Here is an 18,949-nt window from a genome sequence, read left to right on the forward strand (position 1 = left end):
CATACTCTTCTCTCTCCAAATCTGTGTCTGTGCAGCAGGAGGAAGTAAAATACCAGACTGAGGCCACTCTTTGGGGTAGAATAGAGGCGATGGGCTCCAAGCTCCTCACTTCCCTCTTCCCTGGAAAGTGCTACAGAACATACAGGGATCAGGGTGCCCAGACCTATGAGCGATTAAATATATACTTGATATGTTCAGTGTTTATCTGTATTCGCCATAGGTTTCATTTTTTTAAAGATTTTATTTTTAAGTAATCTCTGTACTCAGTATGAGGCTCAAACGTACAACCCCAAGATCGGGAGTTGCATGCTCTACTGACTGAGCCAGCCAGGTGGCCCTGCCCTATGTTCATTTTTTAACTCAAGAGTAATCAAATGTCGCTTAGCGAAATAAGTCAATCGGAGAAATATAACTATCATATGATCTCTTTGATATGAGGAAGTGGAGATGCAAGGTGGGGGGGTTTGGGGGGAGGTAGGAAAAGAAAAAATGAAAAGATGGGATTGGGAGGAAGACAAACCATAAAAGACTCAATCTCAAGAAACAGACTGAGGGTTGCGGGGGGGAAGGGGGACGGGAGAGGGTGGTGGGGAAATGGACATTGGGGAGGGTATGGGCTATGATGAGTGCTGTGAAATGTGTAAACCAGACGATTCACAGACCTGTACCCCTGGGGATAAAAATACATTATATGTTTATTAAAATAAAAAAATTAAAAAAAAATAAATAAACAAATATATAAAAGTGCAAAAAAAAAAAAAGAGTAATCAAATGTCATCAAAAGGCTATTGGATATAAAACTGTAGAGCTTCTATATTTTAAACTTTTAGACTGGATCGATTTGGACATATCCTAAAATCAAGAGATGAGCCACTGAAGAGGTTCCTTAGACCCTTTTTATCAAAAGGCAGGGAAAGGCATGGACCCCAGGAGCCATCACATTTTCCTATAATATACACCTTTAGACTGCTGTTTTGTTTGACACCTGATCTGGCCAAAAGCAGTGAGAAGAGAAGGAAGGAGGGAGGGAGTGGAGAGGGGAACGGGGAAAGAGGAGGAGAGGGATAGAGAGAGAAGGGCAAAAAATTAAAAAGGAAGAAAAGTATACTAAATGTACCACCCAAGGGCAAACCCAAATAGCATAAGGTTTGTTAGGTTTTTACGATATGAGATTTTACTGTTGTTGACTTATCTGATTAGCTGGGACTTTCACTAATGTTAAAATTGCCCGGAACTTCCAGAATCTGTCCTAGCTGCACAGTCAGTGGAGGTGGTCTGGAAGCACTGCGGGTGGGAGTGGCCAGCTGGCCTCAGAATTCATACTTCATATGTACATTCCGCAAAGAGAATAGCTCACATATGCCACACAGAGATGATAGAAGGTTAGCTAGAACGAGTTATAGCTTCCAAAGACAAACAAAGACACACCAAAAGAGATCACAGAGAAGAAAAGACTTTATCTGCACAGACATTTACATTACCTAACCTGAAATTGGTATATTTTATTTAGATTAACAGACCTAATTTTTGATAAAAATCTGCATAGTTTTTTGTCTGCAACAATAAAAACCCATAAAATTTCTATCAGAATATTTCAAGTCAGGTCGATAATCCTACATACCAGGGCTCTGGCAAATCACAGCTCATTTCTTTGACTAATTCTCCCTATATCTGCCCCCAAAATAAAGTGTATGTGCTCCTCTGGCAGTGGACTCTGACTTTAGATCAAGATTAACCTTTAAGGAGTTCATACTTCATGGAGCCCAGGGAATTCAGCGATCAAACACGGGTCTGAAATACTGGTGCCCCAACACTCAGGTACCTATCCTAATCTCTCCTAACTGTTGTTAATGTAAACACTCCAGAAACGGAGGCTGACCAGATGCCAGTACAATCCAGCATTCTTAAAAGATTTTGGTCCTTCTCTTGGGAAGAACTTTAAAGGTACTAGATTGTCAGTTCTGGAAATGGAAGCATTCTACTGTAGGTGAGAACAAATCCTACACAAGGAGCCCCCATTAACGTACTTCCATCCTCAGTGGATGGGCCATTGGATGTGGGGGCACCTAAGTGAGACCCATGCAGTTGGTAGAGAACAACGATTTCTAAACATGGGTGGTTTTGCGGTCCCAACATCTGTCCCTGAGGAACTGGCCTGAGACTGCTGACTCATTACACACAGCTGTCGCGCGAGCAGATCATTCGCTCACTAATGACTCCATTAAACACTATTCCGGGCTGCGGTTGAGCACATTTTCCTCAGGTGCCATGTGAGAAAAGAGAATCTTAACTCAGGAGCACAGAAGGGGCTGCCTTGTGGAAAAGGAGTTGAGAAGGCTTCATCTCAGCAACGACATGTAACAAATTTACTGAAGACATTGGAGAGAGAATTCCTTAAAATTCAGAAAACTATCCCTACTGGGTTTATCTATAGAAGCATATATTTTACAAGGTTCCAAATTGTGTAATAATCTAGCTTTTAATTTGTTTCTTACTACAGAATGAGGTCACTGGCTCACCTCTGCATGTAATGTATTTGCTAATTTGCCTCAATTCCAAAACTTATCTCAAGCACAGAGAGGGAAAGCCTGTGCAGTTATGTGGGTGTATTTATTGGTGATTAAAAGCAAAGTATAAAGTCCTTCTTTTGCACTGAAATTCTTGCTAACCACTTTTCACAGTTGCTAATGGGTTTTACACCTGCACATTTTGAATTATATTAATTGTGTGAAAGTTGTGGGGAACTAATTGTCTCTGGTGAGAAGGTACAGGTGCGAATATAATGAACAGTAGCAGATTACTTTTCAAAGCCATTTACCTATTAATATGAAGAACCATCTGACAATGCAACAATGTTTTGTCATTTCTGCGTGTGCCTGTTTTTCTTTTGAGGTACTATCGAGAGTTGTTTCTTGCAGGGGAGGATTTTTAGAGTGGTGACAAGAAATCAGTCTGTTCATTCAAGCACTACTTACTAAGTGCCTATTATGTGTCAGGTACTGCCATGTATGTTAAAACAGATGGATAAATCCAATATCAGTGGGAAGAGGCAAAGATGATCTTATAAACCTGATAAGAAATGAATGGACTTATGGAGAGACTTTAGACAATATTTCTGAGTAGACCATCAAAGACTTACATCTGGATATTGAAAAACATGAAAAGGGAGAGAGATGAGCCATTGATATCCAAGCCAGCTGCCTCTTCAGATGACTAGAGGCAATAAATCACGTTGTAGGCATTCACAGAATGATAATTATTGAACATTCAATAACACATATCAGTTACTTAATATATATGTAAGGTTGTATGCTACGGTATTAGAAATACATCTTTTCCCCTTGAATTGCTCAAAGAATGAAATATGTGTGCATGTGCATAAATTATGGCCAAATAGCTAATGTCTACATCTGGGTTAGAGAAGTATGACATTCACAAATAATGGGCCCTCTTATCCTCTTTCAGAGCTACCTAGCCTTTCTGCTTGGATGAGAATTGTCAGCCCAGCAGAGTCACCCTGAGTGTCTTACAGTGTCTTACTGTAAGACTTGTAAGATTTTACATATCCATAGAGCACAAAAACATAGTAACGTATCAAAACACATATATAAGACAGGTAAGTATATATAATATCCAGTTTATTTAATATGCATAAAATTTTTCATATCACATTCCTCTGAGGTTCTGGGTGGTAATTCAAGACAACTTTGTGTGGGGAGAAGAAAGGCTCCTGACACACAGGCCTGCCTCTTCCCCATCTCTGAGAATGGTTACTTCCCAGGCCACGAATGGGAAGAAAGAGTGTATCACTGGTGGGCATGTACCTTATTGAGATCCACAACTGGGCACTTCTGCATGAAGTGGCTTTAGGAATGGTCTCCTGGTCTTCAAATTTAGAGGTACCCAAATAGTATATATTTGTCATCCAGAGCTCCAAATTTTTCTAGTATCGGTGAAAGTATATACTATAGGTATACACATCTTGAAAATATTAATAATTATACTGCTTCTGAATTTGTTTAAAGGAGGATGAGTTCATTTTGTTTTAAATAACTTTATCCTCAAAAAAAATCTAAGAGCAGTTTGCAGATCCCGCAACCTAACAGGGAAGAAACATTCCCCTGGCATTATTTAGGGCATAAGTATTCACACGTGTTTTAATATGTCTCTGGGTATTGCTATGTTATAATAAGCTGTTAGTGTTATACACATACATGGAAAACATAAATCTGAAAATGGAAATTAATTATATTAATTTGAAAAGATGAAAATAAAAGGGGCACATTTACACAAATAATAATTCAAATAAAAGTGTGTTTTTACAAAAAAAAAAAAAAAAGACTTACCCATTGACTACCAAACTGGATCATGCCATGAAGGAAAAAAAAAAGACGATGAACATAGGGGAAGAGTAAAGAAATGATGAAACAGTAATTACAATGAACAAAATGTCAACTTAAACAGATAATTTAAGAAAAATTGATTCACTTTCACCCAATCAATACTCTTAACAAAAATAAATCATGGGGTAAAGTAAGCTGTGTTTCTGAATATAGGACCGAACAAAACACGAATCAACGTAAAAAAAAAAAAGGGACATTTATTTTAAAAAAATAAGTAATTCTTTTTAGCACATTTCTACTTGATCTTTAAACACGGAAACTTTTGTGTAAATAAAAATATTTCATGTGCTATTTTCTGTGCCTTGTGTTTTGAATGCAAACTCCGGGTACTCTAGATTTGTCTAAACAAAGCAGGTAGCTTTCCAGCTTTCTTATTTGCTTGTGAAAAGCGAGGTTTATGTAAATACACAACACCTAAGCTGTTAAAAGCCTCAATGGACACTTGTAAAATTTGGGGCCGTCTTCATATAAGACAGAAGAAACTGACATGAGCAAAGGGATAAAGGGCCTTCCATTATGACAGTCAAGAAAATCTCAAACACCTCAACTGAAGGACTTGGGTCTTTTCATCTAATCAAGCGAGAGACTTCCGGAACAGGCCTCCAGCACCCTCCTCTGTCAGGGCACCTCTCCGTACCTGACACTCAGTTCACTCACCTCTTGTCCTCCATCCAGGGCACAAAGCTTGGTGCTTTGCTTTTTGGCATCGACTAATACATTAAACATTGTACACACGGAAGCCGGGATGCGCAGCTCGGTGGTTTTGCTTGCCTTTTGCAGTTTGGCTTCAAATGCAGTTCTTGTTCTAGTCATTAAAACACGAATGCGGAGTTAGAAATTCGGAAATATGTCTCACCTGTTTAGTAAAAGTGAAATCAACACTACAAGATGCTGATTTAACACATGCAAATAAGGAGTGTGGTATTGCTTGGGAGCTAGGGGCTGGGATGCTCTCCTTGTCTCAGGTGTCTCATGTAAAAGATCAGGGAGCTATTTTATATTAAACAGCTTTTGCAGTCATGCAGACAGTATCTCTACCCACAGGAAGCTATTCGTTACAGCTAGTGTAAAACTTTTTACGGAAACACCTCTTAGTTTTACTTAACTGCCTGAATTAATTTCCAAGTATAAAAACCACTTGCGGGGCGCCTGGGTGGCTCAGTGGGTTAAAGCCTCTGCCTTTCGGCTCAGGTCATGACCCGGGAGTCCTGGGATCGAGCCCCACATTGGGCTCTCTGCTCAGTGGGGAGCCTGCTTCCCTCTCTCTCTCTGCCTGCCTCTCTGCCTACTTGTGATCTCTCTGTCAAATAAATAAATAAAATCTTTAAAAAAAACAAAACAAAACACTTGCTTCTCCACATTAAAGCAGAACAAATCTGCTGAGCAAGGGTTTACCAAATTAAAAAAAAAAAAGTACAAGTCTGGAAAACTCTAAAACATAATTAATGTACAATCGAGAATGTGTAATTCTTCTGTGTCCCTCAGGTTTTCTTTCAAATACCCAAAGTTGTAGGTAGGTGTTTGAAAGAAAGTGTGTTGCAATTGTTTTTGTGGAAGTAGCCAAAGAACACCCACAGATTTGAGACATTAGAATTGAATATGACAATAATGATATTTTTAAAACATTAGATAATCTAATTGGTTGCCTTGCTTTAGGAAGCCATTAAAAAGACAGGATTTTTCTTAATTTTGAAGAATTCAGGATTATTCAGTTGCTCCAACCAGTGTTTATTCCAATATGCTGCCCACATCGTTCCGTACGTATCATGAACAAGGGCAACGGGAAAAACACTGCTTGGCTAATTAGAGATTCAGTGCTGATTTTCTAAGAACTATTAAAGAAAATGAAAGCACTTTTAGAGAAATTCAAAGCCTCATAACTTATTTCTGGTTCAGTTCTGAAGAATATAACTGGATAGTTGGGACTCATTCGATGTGCGAAGGGAATACCAGAAAACAGAACCATTGATGGCACGGATCATAATCTGGGTTTGCCACGCCATTTCACAGCAGACTTTGCGCATAATGCATCAAGTACTTAACAGACCTTTTCCATATGTCTCAGCAAGTACTGCCTCGGGAATTGAAAGCACAGTATTCCCAGAGAGACAACCATAGGCCCCACAGAAATGATTAATATAGTATGGATGCTACTGATGAGGGCGATGTGAGAAGTCGTGTAAAAAAAAAAAAAAGTTTCAGGCCAATTTTGTCAGTTACAGGAGGCCCCAAGATTTAGGTCTGAGAACCCAATGTTCATTAAATTTTGCAGTGGTAGTACATATCGAAACCCTCCATTGCGACAACTAAGTAACAGGTACTCGGCAAAAAGTGCTCCTCTGGGTGCTGGTGTACAAAGCAGCAACTTGAAAACACAGGTCTACCTTTTGACACAGGCCTCTATCATATCACTGGCCATTAGTTTAAGTCTTTGCTCTAAGTGGTGGGCAAATTCTTGTTCTGGCCAGTGCAGATCAAAGACAAACATCTGCAGGGCATCGAGTTTCCAAAAAAGGTCTTCTGATGTTGCTGAGCCATTGCTAGAAGAAAAAGGAAACATGAAGAACATTGTGAACTTTCACTGTTCGCTGTGACAATTGCCAACACACTGTTTTTTGCCTTTCTGTATCAATTGCCATTAAGGAAAAAAATCACATAAAATTTCTAATAATTGGCAATTCTTTATTCAACCTTCTGAATCTCTTCCTTTTCACTTCTTAATGAATATACGGTAAAGCAAAAAAAAAAGCATATAGAAATGAATATAGTAAGGTTTCATAAAAAGGGGTAGAATGTATAAGGGTACTTGACTAAGGAAAAGAAATCAAATTGTACACAGAAGAACAAACATGTTAAATGCTTTTTACCAATCTATAGGATACAGATAAATACATAAGTATTTCTTCCTGGAAATTCAAAGAGTGTGTTTTAATGTAAGAAAGTCCATCTGACTGCCACTAGGAGCTTCACTCCTTCGTGCACACACACGTGCCTCTGTATTCCCAGCGCCTTCTGTCCATCTGCAGACAGGCACGCAGTGTACAGATCCTCAAATCTCTCAAGGACAGGGGAAGTGGAAGTGGAGTAACAGGCTGAGGAGGGAAGCAAATCTCAGGCCCACTTTGAAATGCTTCGTGACTTTTCTAGCTCGTAGGGAAACCGAACAGTACAACACATAGCCTAGCAGGGAAATAGCATTCAGGGTGCTCGGAAGCCAGAACACGGTCATGTATTTCAGGTCATTCCATCTGTCTAACTTGGGGCCTGTGGCAAAATCACTCTAGGGGACTAAAGTTTCATACCATGCATGAAGGTAATTTGTAGCAAGATACATATAATATTTGGGCAAAGGATAAAAACTACTGCTTTCCATTATGCAAGTAGATAGCCTAATAGGGAAACAGAAGTTTTGAAAGTAAAATAATCCTATGTTCAAACACACTGAAACTTAATAGTAAAAGAGAACAAAAGGAGAAAAAGGTGCTGTGTGATTCAGTTCTCCTCAGCTTTCCTGTAAGTGCTTAGCATAGACTAACCTAAAAATTGTATTGTTAGTGTGCAAAAGAAAAATAGAGAGATGAAATAATTTATCACGAGAGCACAGTGGAAAACTTTCATAAAAATAAAATTCTTTAAAAAAAAATTCTTTAAATACTCACTTTGTTTAGCCAAATATATCTTGATCAGTGGCTTAAAAAAACAGCTCCTTTCCCGGCTAACTAAATGTGTAGTTCCCTCCCCCACCTCCACCTCAGTATCTTTCCTGCATCACCAACCTCCTTTGTGTTCCTCCTCCCATTCTGCCAGTAACTCCTCATGGGTCTCCTTGCCTAGCCAAGATGTGCTCAGAGTTCAGTTCTCAAAGGACCATCCACAGCTCCTTACTCAGTATCTCGTAACTTTAAAAATCAGTGCCCCCAAAGTACCATTAAACAAAGGAAATAGTCAACACCATGCTGACGTTGCTGTAAAATGTCAGAAAAAAACACATTTATTTTTCCCTTTTGCCACATATATAATAAAAATCAGAGGGAAAAAAATGTCCAGGCAAAATCCTCTATGTCCATAGTGTGCAATGTGGTAAATTAGAGAACCTATATTTTAAGAGTAATTGAACCTAATTAGTTAGAAAAGCAAATCTACTAATAATTTTTTATTTTGGAGAAATAGAAGGTAGCTATTTGAAGCATGTATGTATTCTTAATAACATAACAAAGCAATAAAAACCATCATCAGAACAAAACCTGAAATAATGAAGATGGAATTCTATAAAAAATGGACTCTTGTAACATGACAATTAAGTCTTCATAGAGAGTATGGATATATGTTTCTTTTGTTTTTTGATGCTATGGAATGATAAATGTGCTTAATTAGGAATGTAGTTAAGGTAACAAGTGTTTGTTATAATTAAATAGATAAAAAATGTAAATAGGTTTTCTGTTGAGCTGGAATTTATAACCTTCAATTTACTCAGAAATTTTCATCTTAAAGTTACTTTTAATCACTGACCTATTCAGAAAGTATTATTAACAGATTAAAGAACTCAAATGTGAATAATGGACTCTGAGATAACTTCCTGAAAATGCCAGTAGGAAACTTATCTTATTGATATCTACTTTTAGAGCTAAAGAACAAAAATAACAAAAAACAAAGAACTGCAAGGGAAGACACGGAGAAGCACCTTGTAAGGTGATACTGATATATAGGTAGGTAGGAATGTACCTTTAAAGCCATGGTTATGTTCTATTTTTAATTCCTTACATATGAAACAGACTTTTTATTTATTTATTTATGTTTTGCAATTTAATGCTTTATAACAAAAGTTCAAAAAACTAAGGATGCCTGTCTGGTTCAGCCAGTGCAGCAGGAGACCCCTGATCTTGGGGTTATGGGTTCAAGCCTTGCATTGGGGTTAGAGATTACTTAAAAATAATAAAAATAAAATCTTTAGCAAAAAAACACTCAGAACCCCAAAAAACTAGTGATTACATCACAGCATTATAAGTAAATTTGAGCACCCTGATGAAGAGCCTAATGTTGATAATCTTAGCAGGTAAAGATAACAGTGATTAATTTGTAAAACATTTTTTATTTACTCAGAATGATGAAAGTATGAGCACTTTAGTTACAAAGCCACAATCTGTCATGATTCCTGTCCTGAGATGCGGGTCATTTTAAGATGGGGCTCCCAACAAATGAGATTCAGGCTTCACACATACCTCAAAGCCAAAAAATGACCCCCCCCCAAAATATAAATATCACAAGGTAATGCCCACAATAATGTTTCTGGTTAAAATCAAGGGTGAAGAATGAAGAAGAGGAATTAAATTATAAAACAGTGTTAAGGAGCACAAAAACACATAAACTTAGAAAGATACATTATACTTCCCAGATAACTGGCAGGCACACACAGACACGACTCTATATACTATAACTGCCCAAAGCATTTGCCTGAAAGAAAGAGATTCACATGTAACCTAACCTCCCAGTAACTATCGTGGGCACAGTGATGACGTTTAACTTGGAGAGGTCTCGCTAAGCTATTTCGCAAGTTATTCTTGGTCTCTTTTTTCTTGAGGGTATACAGCCTTGACTGGGAGCAGATTTACCCGTGGTGGGAGGACAGGCAGAAAGGATGCTGGGCAAGTTCTTAGCCAGTATATTCTCTGGAAGCCTAATACATGAATAAGGAGTGAGAGCTTTACAGTCCCCCAAACCTGGGTTCAAAGCTTGCCTCTGTCACTGACTGACTGTGGGACCTCAGGAAGGTTCTGTTTCTTAAGTTCTTTATGACTTAGTTTCCTTAACTGTAAAATGGGGACAATGATATTTACCCACCAGGATTGTCGTGAGGCTTAATTGAGATAAAGGATTTTGCCCTTAACCTGGAATATAGTAAGTGCTTAATGAATGGTAGCTATTTTTCTTCTTCTAATTATTATTTTTTCTAGCTGATGTCATATGAGACCTTGGGCAAAGCATGGACTATTATTGAGTTCATTTGATTGCTCTGAGGCTCATACATTTGAAAACTATACAGTTAGGAACAATGATGATTGATGATGTAATAATGATAAAAATAACGATAAAAATCATAAAGTAGCATAGGAGTAGTTATTATTTATTGAGAGCCTGGGATGTGCCAGGCACTTTTCATCACTTTTTTTCTTTTTTATCCTCACAAGAATGTCTTTAGGCTAGGTGTCATAACCTTTTTAGCATTGGGGAAACTGAGGCTAAGGAAGACTTAATGATTACTAAACTAGGACCTAAATTCGAATTTCAAAGCCTGTGTCCTTTTTGTTCTAGTGACTCTTAGTTACCGAATCTGCAATAGGTCGGCTGAATCACAGGGTGGAACTAACAGGTATGGATTTTATGATATAAAGATTATTTTAAAATAACAAAGTACATCAACTGATAGATGAAAGGACAAAAGAGGAACTTGCTGGTGTTAGGAAATAAAGGACAATCACTTCTCTGCAACCTGAAATATTATTTAAAGTTACGACTAAGATAAAATAGAAAAACATACCCTTGACATGATTCTTAATGATGGTTTCCTACGTGTACAAGAGAAACTATCCGGGTAGTAACAAAGCTGAAGCCAACGATGGTTCCTAGACATACTGTTACCACAGTGATCGCTTGAACTGTGGTATATCGTTTAGGCTCGAGTCTACAACCTGGGTCACAAAATGACCTCTCACCGACAGATCACATATGAACTACATCAAACAAGTGAGTGGGGTTGTTTTGTTTTTGTTTTTGTTTTATCTGTATCATTTATCATCAATTTGCTCAGCTTCGCGTAATAGCTTAAAAAACTCACACAACACTAAAACATAGGATTCCTCAACCAATGATGATAAATGCCATGCAATCTGAACACATGTGCACAGAACACAGCCCAGGCCATGCACTAGCTAACACACCACCAGGAAATAAGTGAGGGATACACACGTGGACTCATATAAAGGAGCCATCCACGAAGGAGTAGAAAAGCTAGGAATCTGTGGAAGGTTAAGAGGCAGACTTGGAACTTTTGGAAGAGCTACATTGGGAAGACTGTTGGCGATATTCCTGTAAAGAAACAAACAACGTGGGAAGGGACCACCATAAGCAATAACTACAGATGGCCATGTGTAAAGTCATAAGGTCAGGACTGAAGAGACAGATGTTCTATGGACACTAGGCAAGATACCTACTTGACAGGCTGCCATGTCTCTTGCTCAAAACCTCTGTGAATTGACTGGGCGATGGAGGACTCCATGAGATCGACGTAGCGGACAACCAAGGGCACAAAGATTTCTTGCAAATGTTTGTGAAATTTTCCATTACATAAAAGTGCTGAAATAGTCAAGCAGAAACAGTGTTCGTCAGAGGGATCATATCAGGCATTTGGGAAACAGGGGCGAAAACACGTTTCCTGAAAAGAGTCTGACACAGAAGAACTGGTATAAAATACAGATGATATCGGGTCTTCCTCCTCATGTTGAATATATCATGAAAGCTTATCAAGAAGGAAAATTAACCTCCTAGGTATGGCTGTCAACATGCAAACAGATTATAGCTCTACAAAATCTTCCTGGCAGGTGGGATGTCTTTACTTTCTAAGAGGTTTAACACATGAGGCACATGACCACTTGCTAGAGACTCAACGGAGCTGCTGGATACCCTGAAGGTCTTGACACATGTAAATAGAGCAATAAAGAGAGTTACAATCCTTGGGCTAGACGGTATGTCACGGGAGAGCTAAACCCATTCAATTCTAAGAGCTAAGCTTGATGAATTCTAAGAGATACACTTATTTAATTCAGCAGCAGGATGACTGTGGCCTTGGGACTATCTATTCAGACTCATGAACTTTTCAGTTATTTGTGGATTTTCTTGTTAGTCACCCAATTTTCTACATGTGTCTTTCGAAACAGTGTATCATATGCATTTTTCAGGTGTCCATTTGTCATTAATGAAATACACTGTGGGACATCCTACCTAAAGCAGTTGTGGAAGTCTTAGAATTTGTGCTATTGGGATAAGACTATCTAATAGGTAGGTAATAGTTAAGGTGCACCTCCCTATACCAGAAAGTGGAATGCACATTCAGGTGCATCCCAACCAGGATGCAATTTCATTAGAAAAAAGTTCAGTGCTAGCTATAGAGTGTGTCACACCCACCCACTCCCCTGCCAAATTCATATGTTGAAATTCCAACATCCAATGTGATGGTGGGGCCCTTGAGGGGAAATTAGGTCATAGGGGCAGAGTCCTCATGAACAGGATTACTGCTCTCATAAAAGAGATCTCAGAGAGATCCTGGACCATTTCACCATGTGAGGACAAAGCAAGAAGACAGCCATCTATGAAACAAGCTCTCACCAGATACCAAATCTGTGGGCACTTTGACTTTTCAGCCTCCAGAACTGTGAGAAATAAACTTGTAGTTTATAAGCTACCCAGTCTCTAGTATTGTGTTATAACAGACTGAATGGACCAAGACAGTCAGTATGTGTCTAAGCTGCACCATGAAAGAATAGGGAATCTGTAGGAAAATACTAAGTAATGTTAAGTAATATTCAATAAGTCATTTGTAACTTTTTAGATGATGGTACATATTTGTTTCTCAAGTGAACACATCTTAAACCCAGTTGTAATTTTTTCAACTCTCCAAGTGAGAACATGTTCATGTAAAAATATACATCATGGCTGGGAAAGGTATTTCCGAAGAGATGGTATTTTAATTGAGCCTAAGCGACAGGGTAGCCATTCACAGGAGATTTGGAGGAAAGATCTCCAAGTAGAGGAAATAGCTAGTACGAAAGTTCCAGGCAGGGAACAAGCTGGTGTACTTCCAGAAGGACGAGAAAGCCAGTGTGGCAGGAGTAGAGTGAGAGAGGGGAGAGAACAGTCCGAGATTATGTCCAGAGAGTAGGACATGGTGAGAAGTATGGGGTTTTACTGAGTACAAAGGGAAGCATCATTATTTTTATTATTATTAAGCAGAGGAGTGCCATGATATAAAATATCTCTGGCTGCTGTGTGGAAAATGGAGTAGGTGACCAAGGGCGGAAGCCCAGAAGATGGTTTGTGCTCAGTGCTTGATGGCAATAGACCAGGTAAAGGATGATGATGATGATGATGATGATGATGATGACAACGACGACGATGACGGTGACCTGGATTAGAGTAGCAGAGGTGGAAGATGGGGAAAAGTCTCTCAGTGATCTCATTCACTTTTACGACTCTGAATTGCTGTATAGGCTTCTATACGAAATCTAGTCACTAGAAATTTTAAAGTAATGCCTCATAAAACACGCAGCTAAATATGCCACTTGCCCCACATAATCTTCTTTAGGGCAAAAATACCCCAAAAGCTAAACAGTGTTTTAAAACTTGGGCAAAGTGGATGATGCTTACCACAGTGGCATGAATATTGTTTTAATGGATTCTGAAATTTGTGAGAAGCTGGAAAACTACAGACACATAGAAGTGGGGTAGGAAGCAATTTTAAATACAGAGGAAAAGACAACATTTTTTTTTTTCTATTTCTAGTTACTATAGTTTGGTATTTTTTGTGGTTAAATCATTTTTTCCTGGCTTATCTATATGCTAAAAGATTTCCTATTAAAGTGGGAATGATAATCATAATTAAAGATAAATGTCTTATTGAGGAGACTAATGTTATCTTTTCTTTTAATCATTTTATGTTTTTATTATTTCAGGGCTTTTAAACACAAATAACCTGTTCTCTTTTCTTGGAGTACTTTCTTTTATTTTCTCTTCTTTTATTTTATTTTTTTTCAGTGTTCCAAGATTCATTGTTTATGCACCATACCCAGTGCTCCATGCAATACATGCCCTCCTCTTAATGATGTTTTCATTAGCACACTGAAAGGAGCTTTATTTATTCCTGGAGATTCAATCACAGAGCTAGAAGGTACTGTATAGATCATGCAGTTCAGTTCCTTTTGCCAAATGTCACCTAAATAAGATGCTGAACATTAAGGATGAAATATTCTCACTCAAACCACCTCATCAATTATTGTGGTAAGCAAATTAAAAAATATGCCCATATCTGAATTTATTGGCTCTCCACTTAAGAGCTCACCCTTCCTCCTTGCCGGCATTTTTGGAGTGTCAAGCATGGGACTAAGTTCTTTATATGCATTCTCTCATTTAACCATCACAAAAATTCTATCAGAGAAGCACTATTTTTTATTTTAATCTTATCAATAAGGAAGCTGAGGAACAGAGAATTTGGGGACATGTGGTAAAGTCATCTAGTCATCAGACAACAGAACAAGAGCCCCATTTAACCTCTATAGACTATATTACCATCACCCCGCAATTTACATTACCATAAATTATTATCTATCCATCTAGCCATTCATACAGTCGCCCAACCTATCAGCAGTATATCAGCATCTTTTAAGACCTAGAAATGCAGAGATTATTTAAGGTAGAAAGAAACCCTTGCAAATGACAAATGCTTTACTCTGCATCTTAGACAAATTATATGTTTCTACAATTAGAATTTTGAAAACCTCAGTTATACTATGAAAAAGTCAAGAGACTGAAGAAAACTATTATATTCAAAGAGCTGAAAAATGAATTAATGCTGTGAAAATATTTAATGTGCTTACAGTATATATTGAAAGCTGGACAATGTTGCATTGCTATACAGCTAGACTATAGCCTAACTCTGAATTTTACATGGCCTACTAATAATAAAAACAGAAAGACCCAAAGGCTCTACATCTTGATAGGTGCCGTTAAGCACTGTCATTATATCTAACTAGTCCAAGACATGCTCACTTAAGAAATTATTACACCTACAAATACAAATGAGTACTCTTCCTCATCAATTCAAATGCTTCTTTATTATACATTTAGAGATTATGCATGTTGGCTATTAAGTCATACTTAGTTTGTTAAAATGAAGAAGCACATAGGAGAATCAACACTCAATGTTGTTATTAAATGTTATAATGATTCTAAGATTAAGTACCAGTTGACTCAAATGTAATTCTAGCAAGAGCTCTCTTTTTTGATATACTTGATAAGAACTGAATTCATCAACTTGTTAAATAAGCCTCCTTCTCTTGTATTCCCACCATGGGAGTGAAAACAGATTGTCCCCACCAGATCACTATATATCAGTACCTGATGATTATACCACAGGCTTGGCCTTTAGTTCCTACATCCAATTAGTAATCAAGACCTGTGTATTTTTTTTTTTAAATTTAAATTTTAGGTAGCTAGCATACAGTGCAAGATTGGTTTCTGGAGCAGAATTCGTTGATCATTGCTTACATAAAACACCCAGTGCTCATCATAACAAATGCCCTTTCTAATACCCATCGCTCAGCGTATTTTGTATCCTTAATATCCTTCTTAACACGTCCCGTCTTCTTCAGCACCACTGCTGTTGCCCTATTTCTAATCTTCTAATCTCCTGCCTTGATTAGTGTAATAATCTCTTTACTGGTCTTCAGGATCCCAATTTTCCCTTTGTCAACCATCTTCTTCAAATCTCAAAGCAGACAGGCTTGCCAAAATATGAAACTAATAATGTCCTTCTGAAAGATTATATCTTTTGGTGGATCATCACAAAAAATTCTAACAACCTTTGCATGGTATGAAAGCCATCTATGATTTATCTTAAAAATGACCTTGGCTCATCTCTGTGGTCCAGCCATAATGATTCGCATGGTTCAGTTCAAGTCTACACTTAACTCCTCCAAACTTTTCTGGAAATGCTTTGTTCTCCTGTCCCCCTGCCCAGTTACTGGTTTCATCTGTCTACTCTCTACCCTGTGCAGGCTTCCACTGCGGTCCAGAGCATGCTTCTGCACCTGTTGACACTTCTGTTTCTTCCTACAAGTGTGTAAGGTCTTTAAGGGAGGGACTCTATCTGTATTCTTAGTATCCAGCAAAATGTCTGGCTCCAAGCAAGTGTTTAAATGTTTGTTGAATGAATAACTACATGGATACAACATTAAGATGGCCACATTATTTTTCAGGAAACTGTCTAAGAACATACTGAAGCCCGCATATTTCTTCATATTTCCTATGCATATTTCTTCATAGAATATGCAGTATTAAATAACATTGGCATGAACATCTATTTTTGATCCATGTCCAAGATCAGACTGCCAAAAATTCTGCTGGATATGAACGTTGGCTATTTTAGGTCTCATATTTTAATGAATGTGGCAGAGGGAGGTTTTTTCTGCTCAGTCATGACTCTTGACGGCAAACTTTCACATGCTGAAGATAGGGGGAGAAAACAGAATGTTCCTATATTTCCTAAGGCCGGTCACAAATGCTTAATTCTGGCCAAATTCTGCTCATGTTTCAGCAGTGTTCCTTTTTACTTTTTTAAAAAATCAAATTATAGACCTGTTTTCCAAAGTCTTAGAAAACTGGCAATTGGCAATATTATTTCTTTGGTAATTAGACTCATGAAAGGGGAGGGAGGAAAGGAAAGAAAGAAAGAGGGAGAAACAGAGACAGAAGAGGAGAAAAGAGGAGAAATAAAGAAAATCTGCAGAGGGGCCAGGAAGGACGGGAGAAAGCATGGTGTCAAAAGGCAGGGCCACGGAAATACACACGCGCTGTACTTGTGTATGGAAATGTATGCTCTTTTTCTCAGTTGCCCATATGCCAGTTTGCATTCTGCTCCTATCAGACACTGTCAAAAGCCCTCTTCAAACATAGCCCCAGGCACCAGAATGAGCGCTTCTATCTTCTCCATCTGGTGTAGTCAGGATAGGTTGTGATTTGGGCCGCCACCTGTCCCAATCAAGCCTCTCCAAGGCACCCATTCTCACAGTTCATTGGAAGAGGCAAGTTCTCAGTGTGGCCTTATGCAAGAATGCTCCTGACATTCTACCTGAGGTGTGGAAGTAGAAAGGACCGCTCAGAAGGAGTCTAAAACAGTGGCTGGCAAGAATGTAAGTGGGGGACCAGCATCCACTTTGTTAAATCATCTTTTTTTCCATCCAAAGATTCCACGTTTCCAAATATCACCTTGTCAGAAAAGGAAGCATCAGTGAAGCATCAGTGACATCAAACCCGAGAGTGCAATTAGAAATGGCAGAAGAAAGCAAAAGGCTTAAATAAAAGGTAAACTAGGAATGCAGATGTGCCCAATTATTTTGAGCATCCCAGTAATTAAGAAATTAGTGTTGATTATTTACATACCAAAAAGAGTCTTACGTTTACAAAAGTACTTGTCAGAAGCTTCTAATAGTAAGAGTTCGACTGAGAATTTAAACTATGATCCAATTAATAATAATTACTGAGATAATAATCATGGGGTAAATGAAGAATAAGCAGATAAAAGAGTTCCTGTATTCTTTTTAGGGTAAAAATATGCTGTTGACTCCTGAGCCCATGTAACCCAATTTTATAGTATGCCACCCCTTTCCAATTAGTCAGCATTAATGGATTACTAGGAAGAATGACTTTCCCACCTAAATTTCAGAAGAAACTAGTAATTCGTGACCAGCAAAACAAAACAACACCGGCCACACTAAAAACAAGACTTGGCCACAAAACAACAATTATTCAAGGGACTACAAACTGTAGGGATCCTGCACAAGGAAAGCCCACTGGATAAAGATATAAAATTAACAGGCCACTTTCCATGTTGACAAATGCATATAATGAAGATTCCTATCACTGAAAATATGAACATGGGTTTCGGGAGAAAAGGCAGGAAGATTGCAGCCTAGAACACACTTATGTAAAAGGAAGAAAATTCATACAACCAAACAAACAAATCTCCTGAGACCTAGGAGTAGCATCCAACCAAGAATCCAGCACATTATTTAGGCACTCAATACACGTGTATTTACTGAATAAATACCAACAAAAACCCACTGCCTAAAGGAGACTTAGAGAGTATGCTTTTTAAGTAGAATAGGAAACTCATTGAGTTTTATTTTCCTTTTAATTAAAACCTTGATGGGTAAATTTATATAGTTTGGTAATATTTAATTCGTTACTAGCATAACGACCTCCTAAAACCATGTCCACTTCCTCCTTTCGTGTTCACTTGTTAAAAATTATCTACCTAGGGGCGCCTGGGTGGCTCAGTGGGTTAGGCCTCTGCCTTCAGCTCAGGTCATGATCTCAGGGTCCTGGGATCGAGTCCCGCATCGGGCTCTCTGCTCGGCAGGGAGCCTGCTTCCTCCCCCCGCTCTCTCTGTGCCTGCCTCTCTGCCTACTTGTGACCTCTGTCTGTCAAATAAATGAATAAAATCTTTAAAAAAAAAAAATTATCTACCTATTCACCTACCCACCCATCCACCTACCTAAGGAATGAAAGCACTGGTATTATAATGTTTCCTATATTTTGGACAACAACTCAAAATCCAACAAATCCAAGTTTAAAGCTATAATTAAAAAATCCTTAGTACAGTATATGTAATTGAGTTATATTTTTATAAATGATCGCATTATAGTGGGTAGGGTATATATGGCCATACACGCTACTAGATGATATGCTTTTCAAGGGCCAGAACTGTTTTTAATCCATG

At 38.2% G+C, this 18,949-nt stretch overlaps 1 protein-coding gene across 4 annotated transcripts in view; it reads right to left on the minus strand.

The window, feature by feature from the left end:
* The window catches only part of CADPS2 (calcium dependent secretion activator 2), a 526,208-nt gene that overhangs the window by 53,758 nt on the left and 453,501 nt on the right, over positions 1 to 18,949 (minus strand). For 2 of the 4 annotated variants that reach the window (XM_080817936.1, XM_080817938.1), the window contains exons 19-22: positions 11,612 to 11,753; positions 6,788 to 6,943; positions 5,061 to 5,208; positions 4,347 to 4,361 (exon numbers count right to left, since the gene is read on the minus strand). In XM_080817936.1, the coding sequence (XP_080674062.1) occupies positions 4,347 to 4,361; positions 5,061 to 5,208; positions 6,788 to 6,943; positions 11,612 to 11,753 (461 nt within the window). Of the gene's footprint in view, positions 1 to 4,346; positions 4,362 to 5,060; positions 5,209 to 6,787; positions 6,944 to 11,366; positions 11,487 to 11,611; positions 11,754 to 18,949 lie in introns of all 4 variants that reach the window. The other 2 variants (XM_080817941.1, XM_080817937.1) reach the window with 2 other exon arrangements.

This window comes from Martes martes, assembly GCF_963455335.1.
Source record: "Martes martes genome assembly, chromosome: 11".
NCBI classification, from domain to species: Eukaryota; Metazoa; Chordata; class Mammalia; order Carnivora; family Mustelidae; genus Martes; species Martes martes.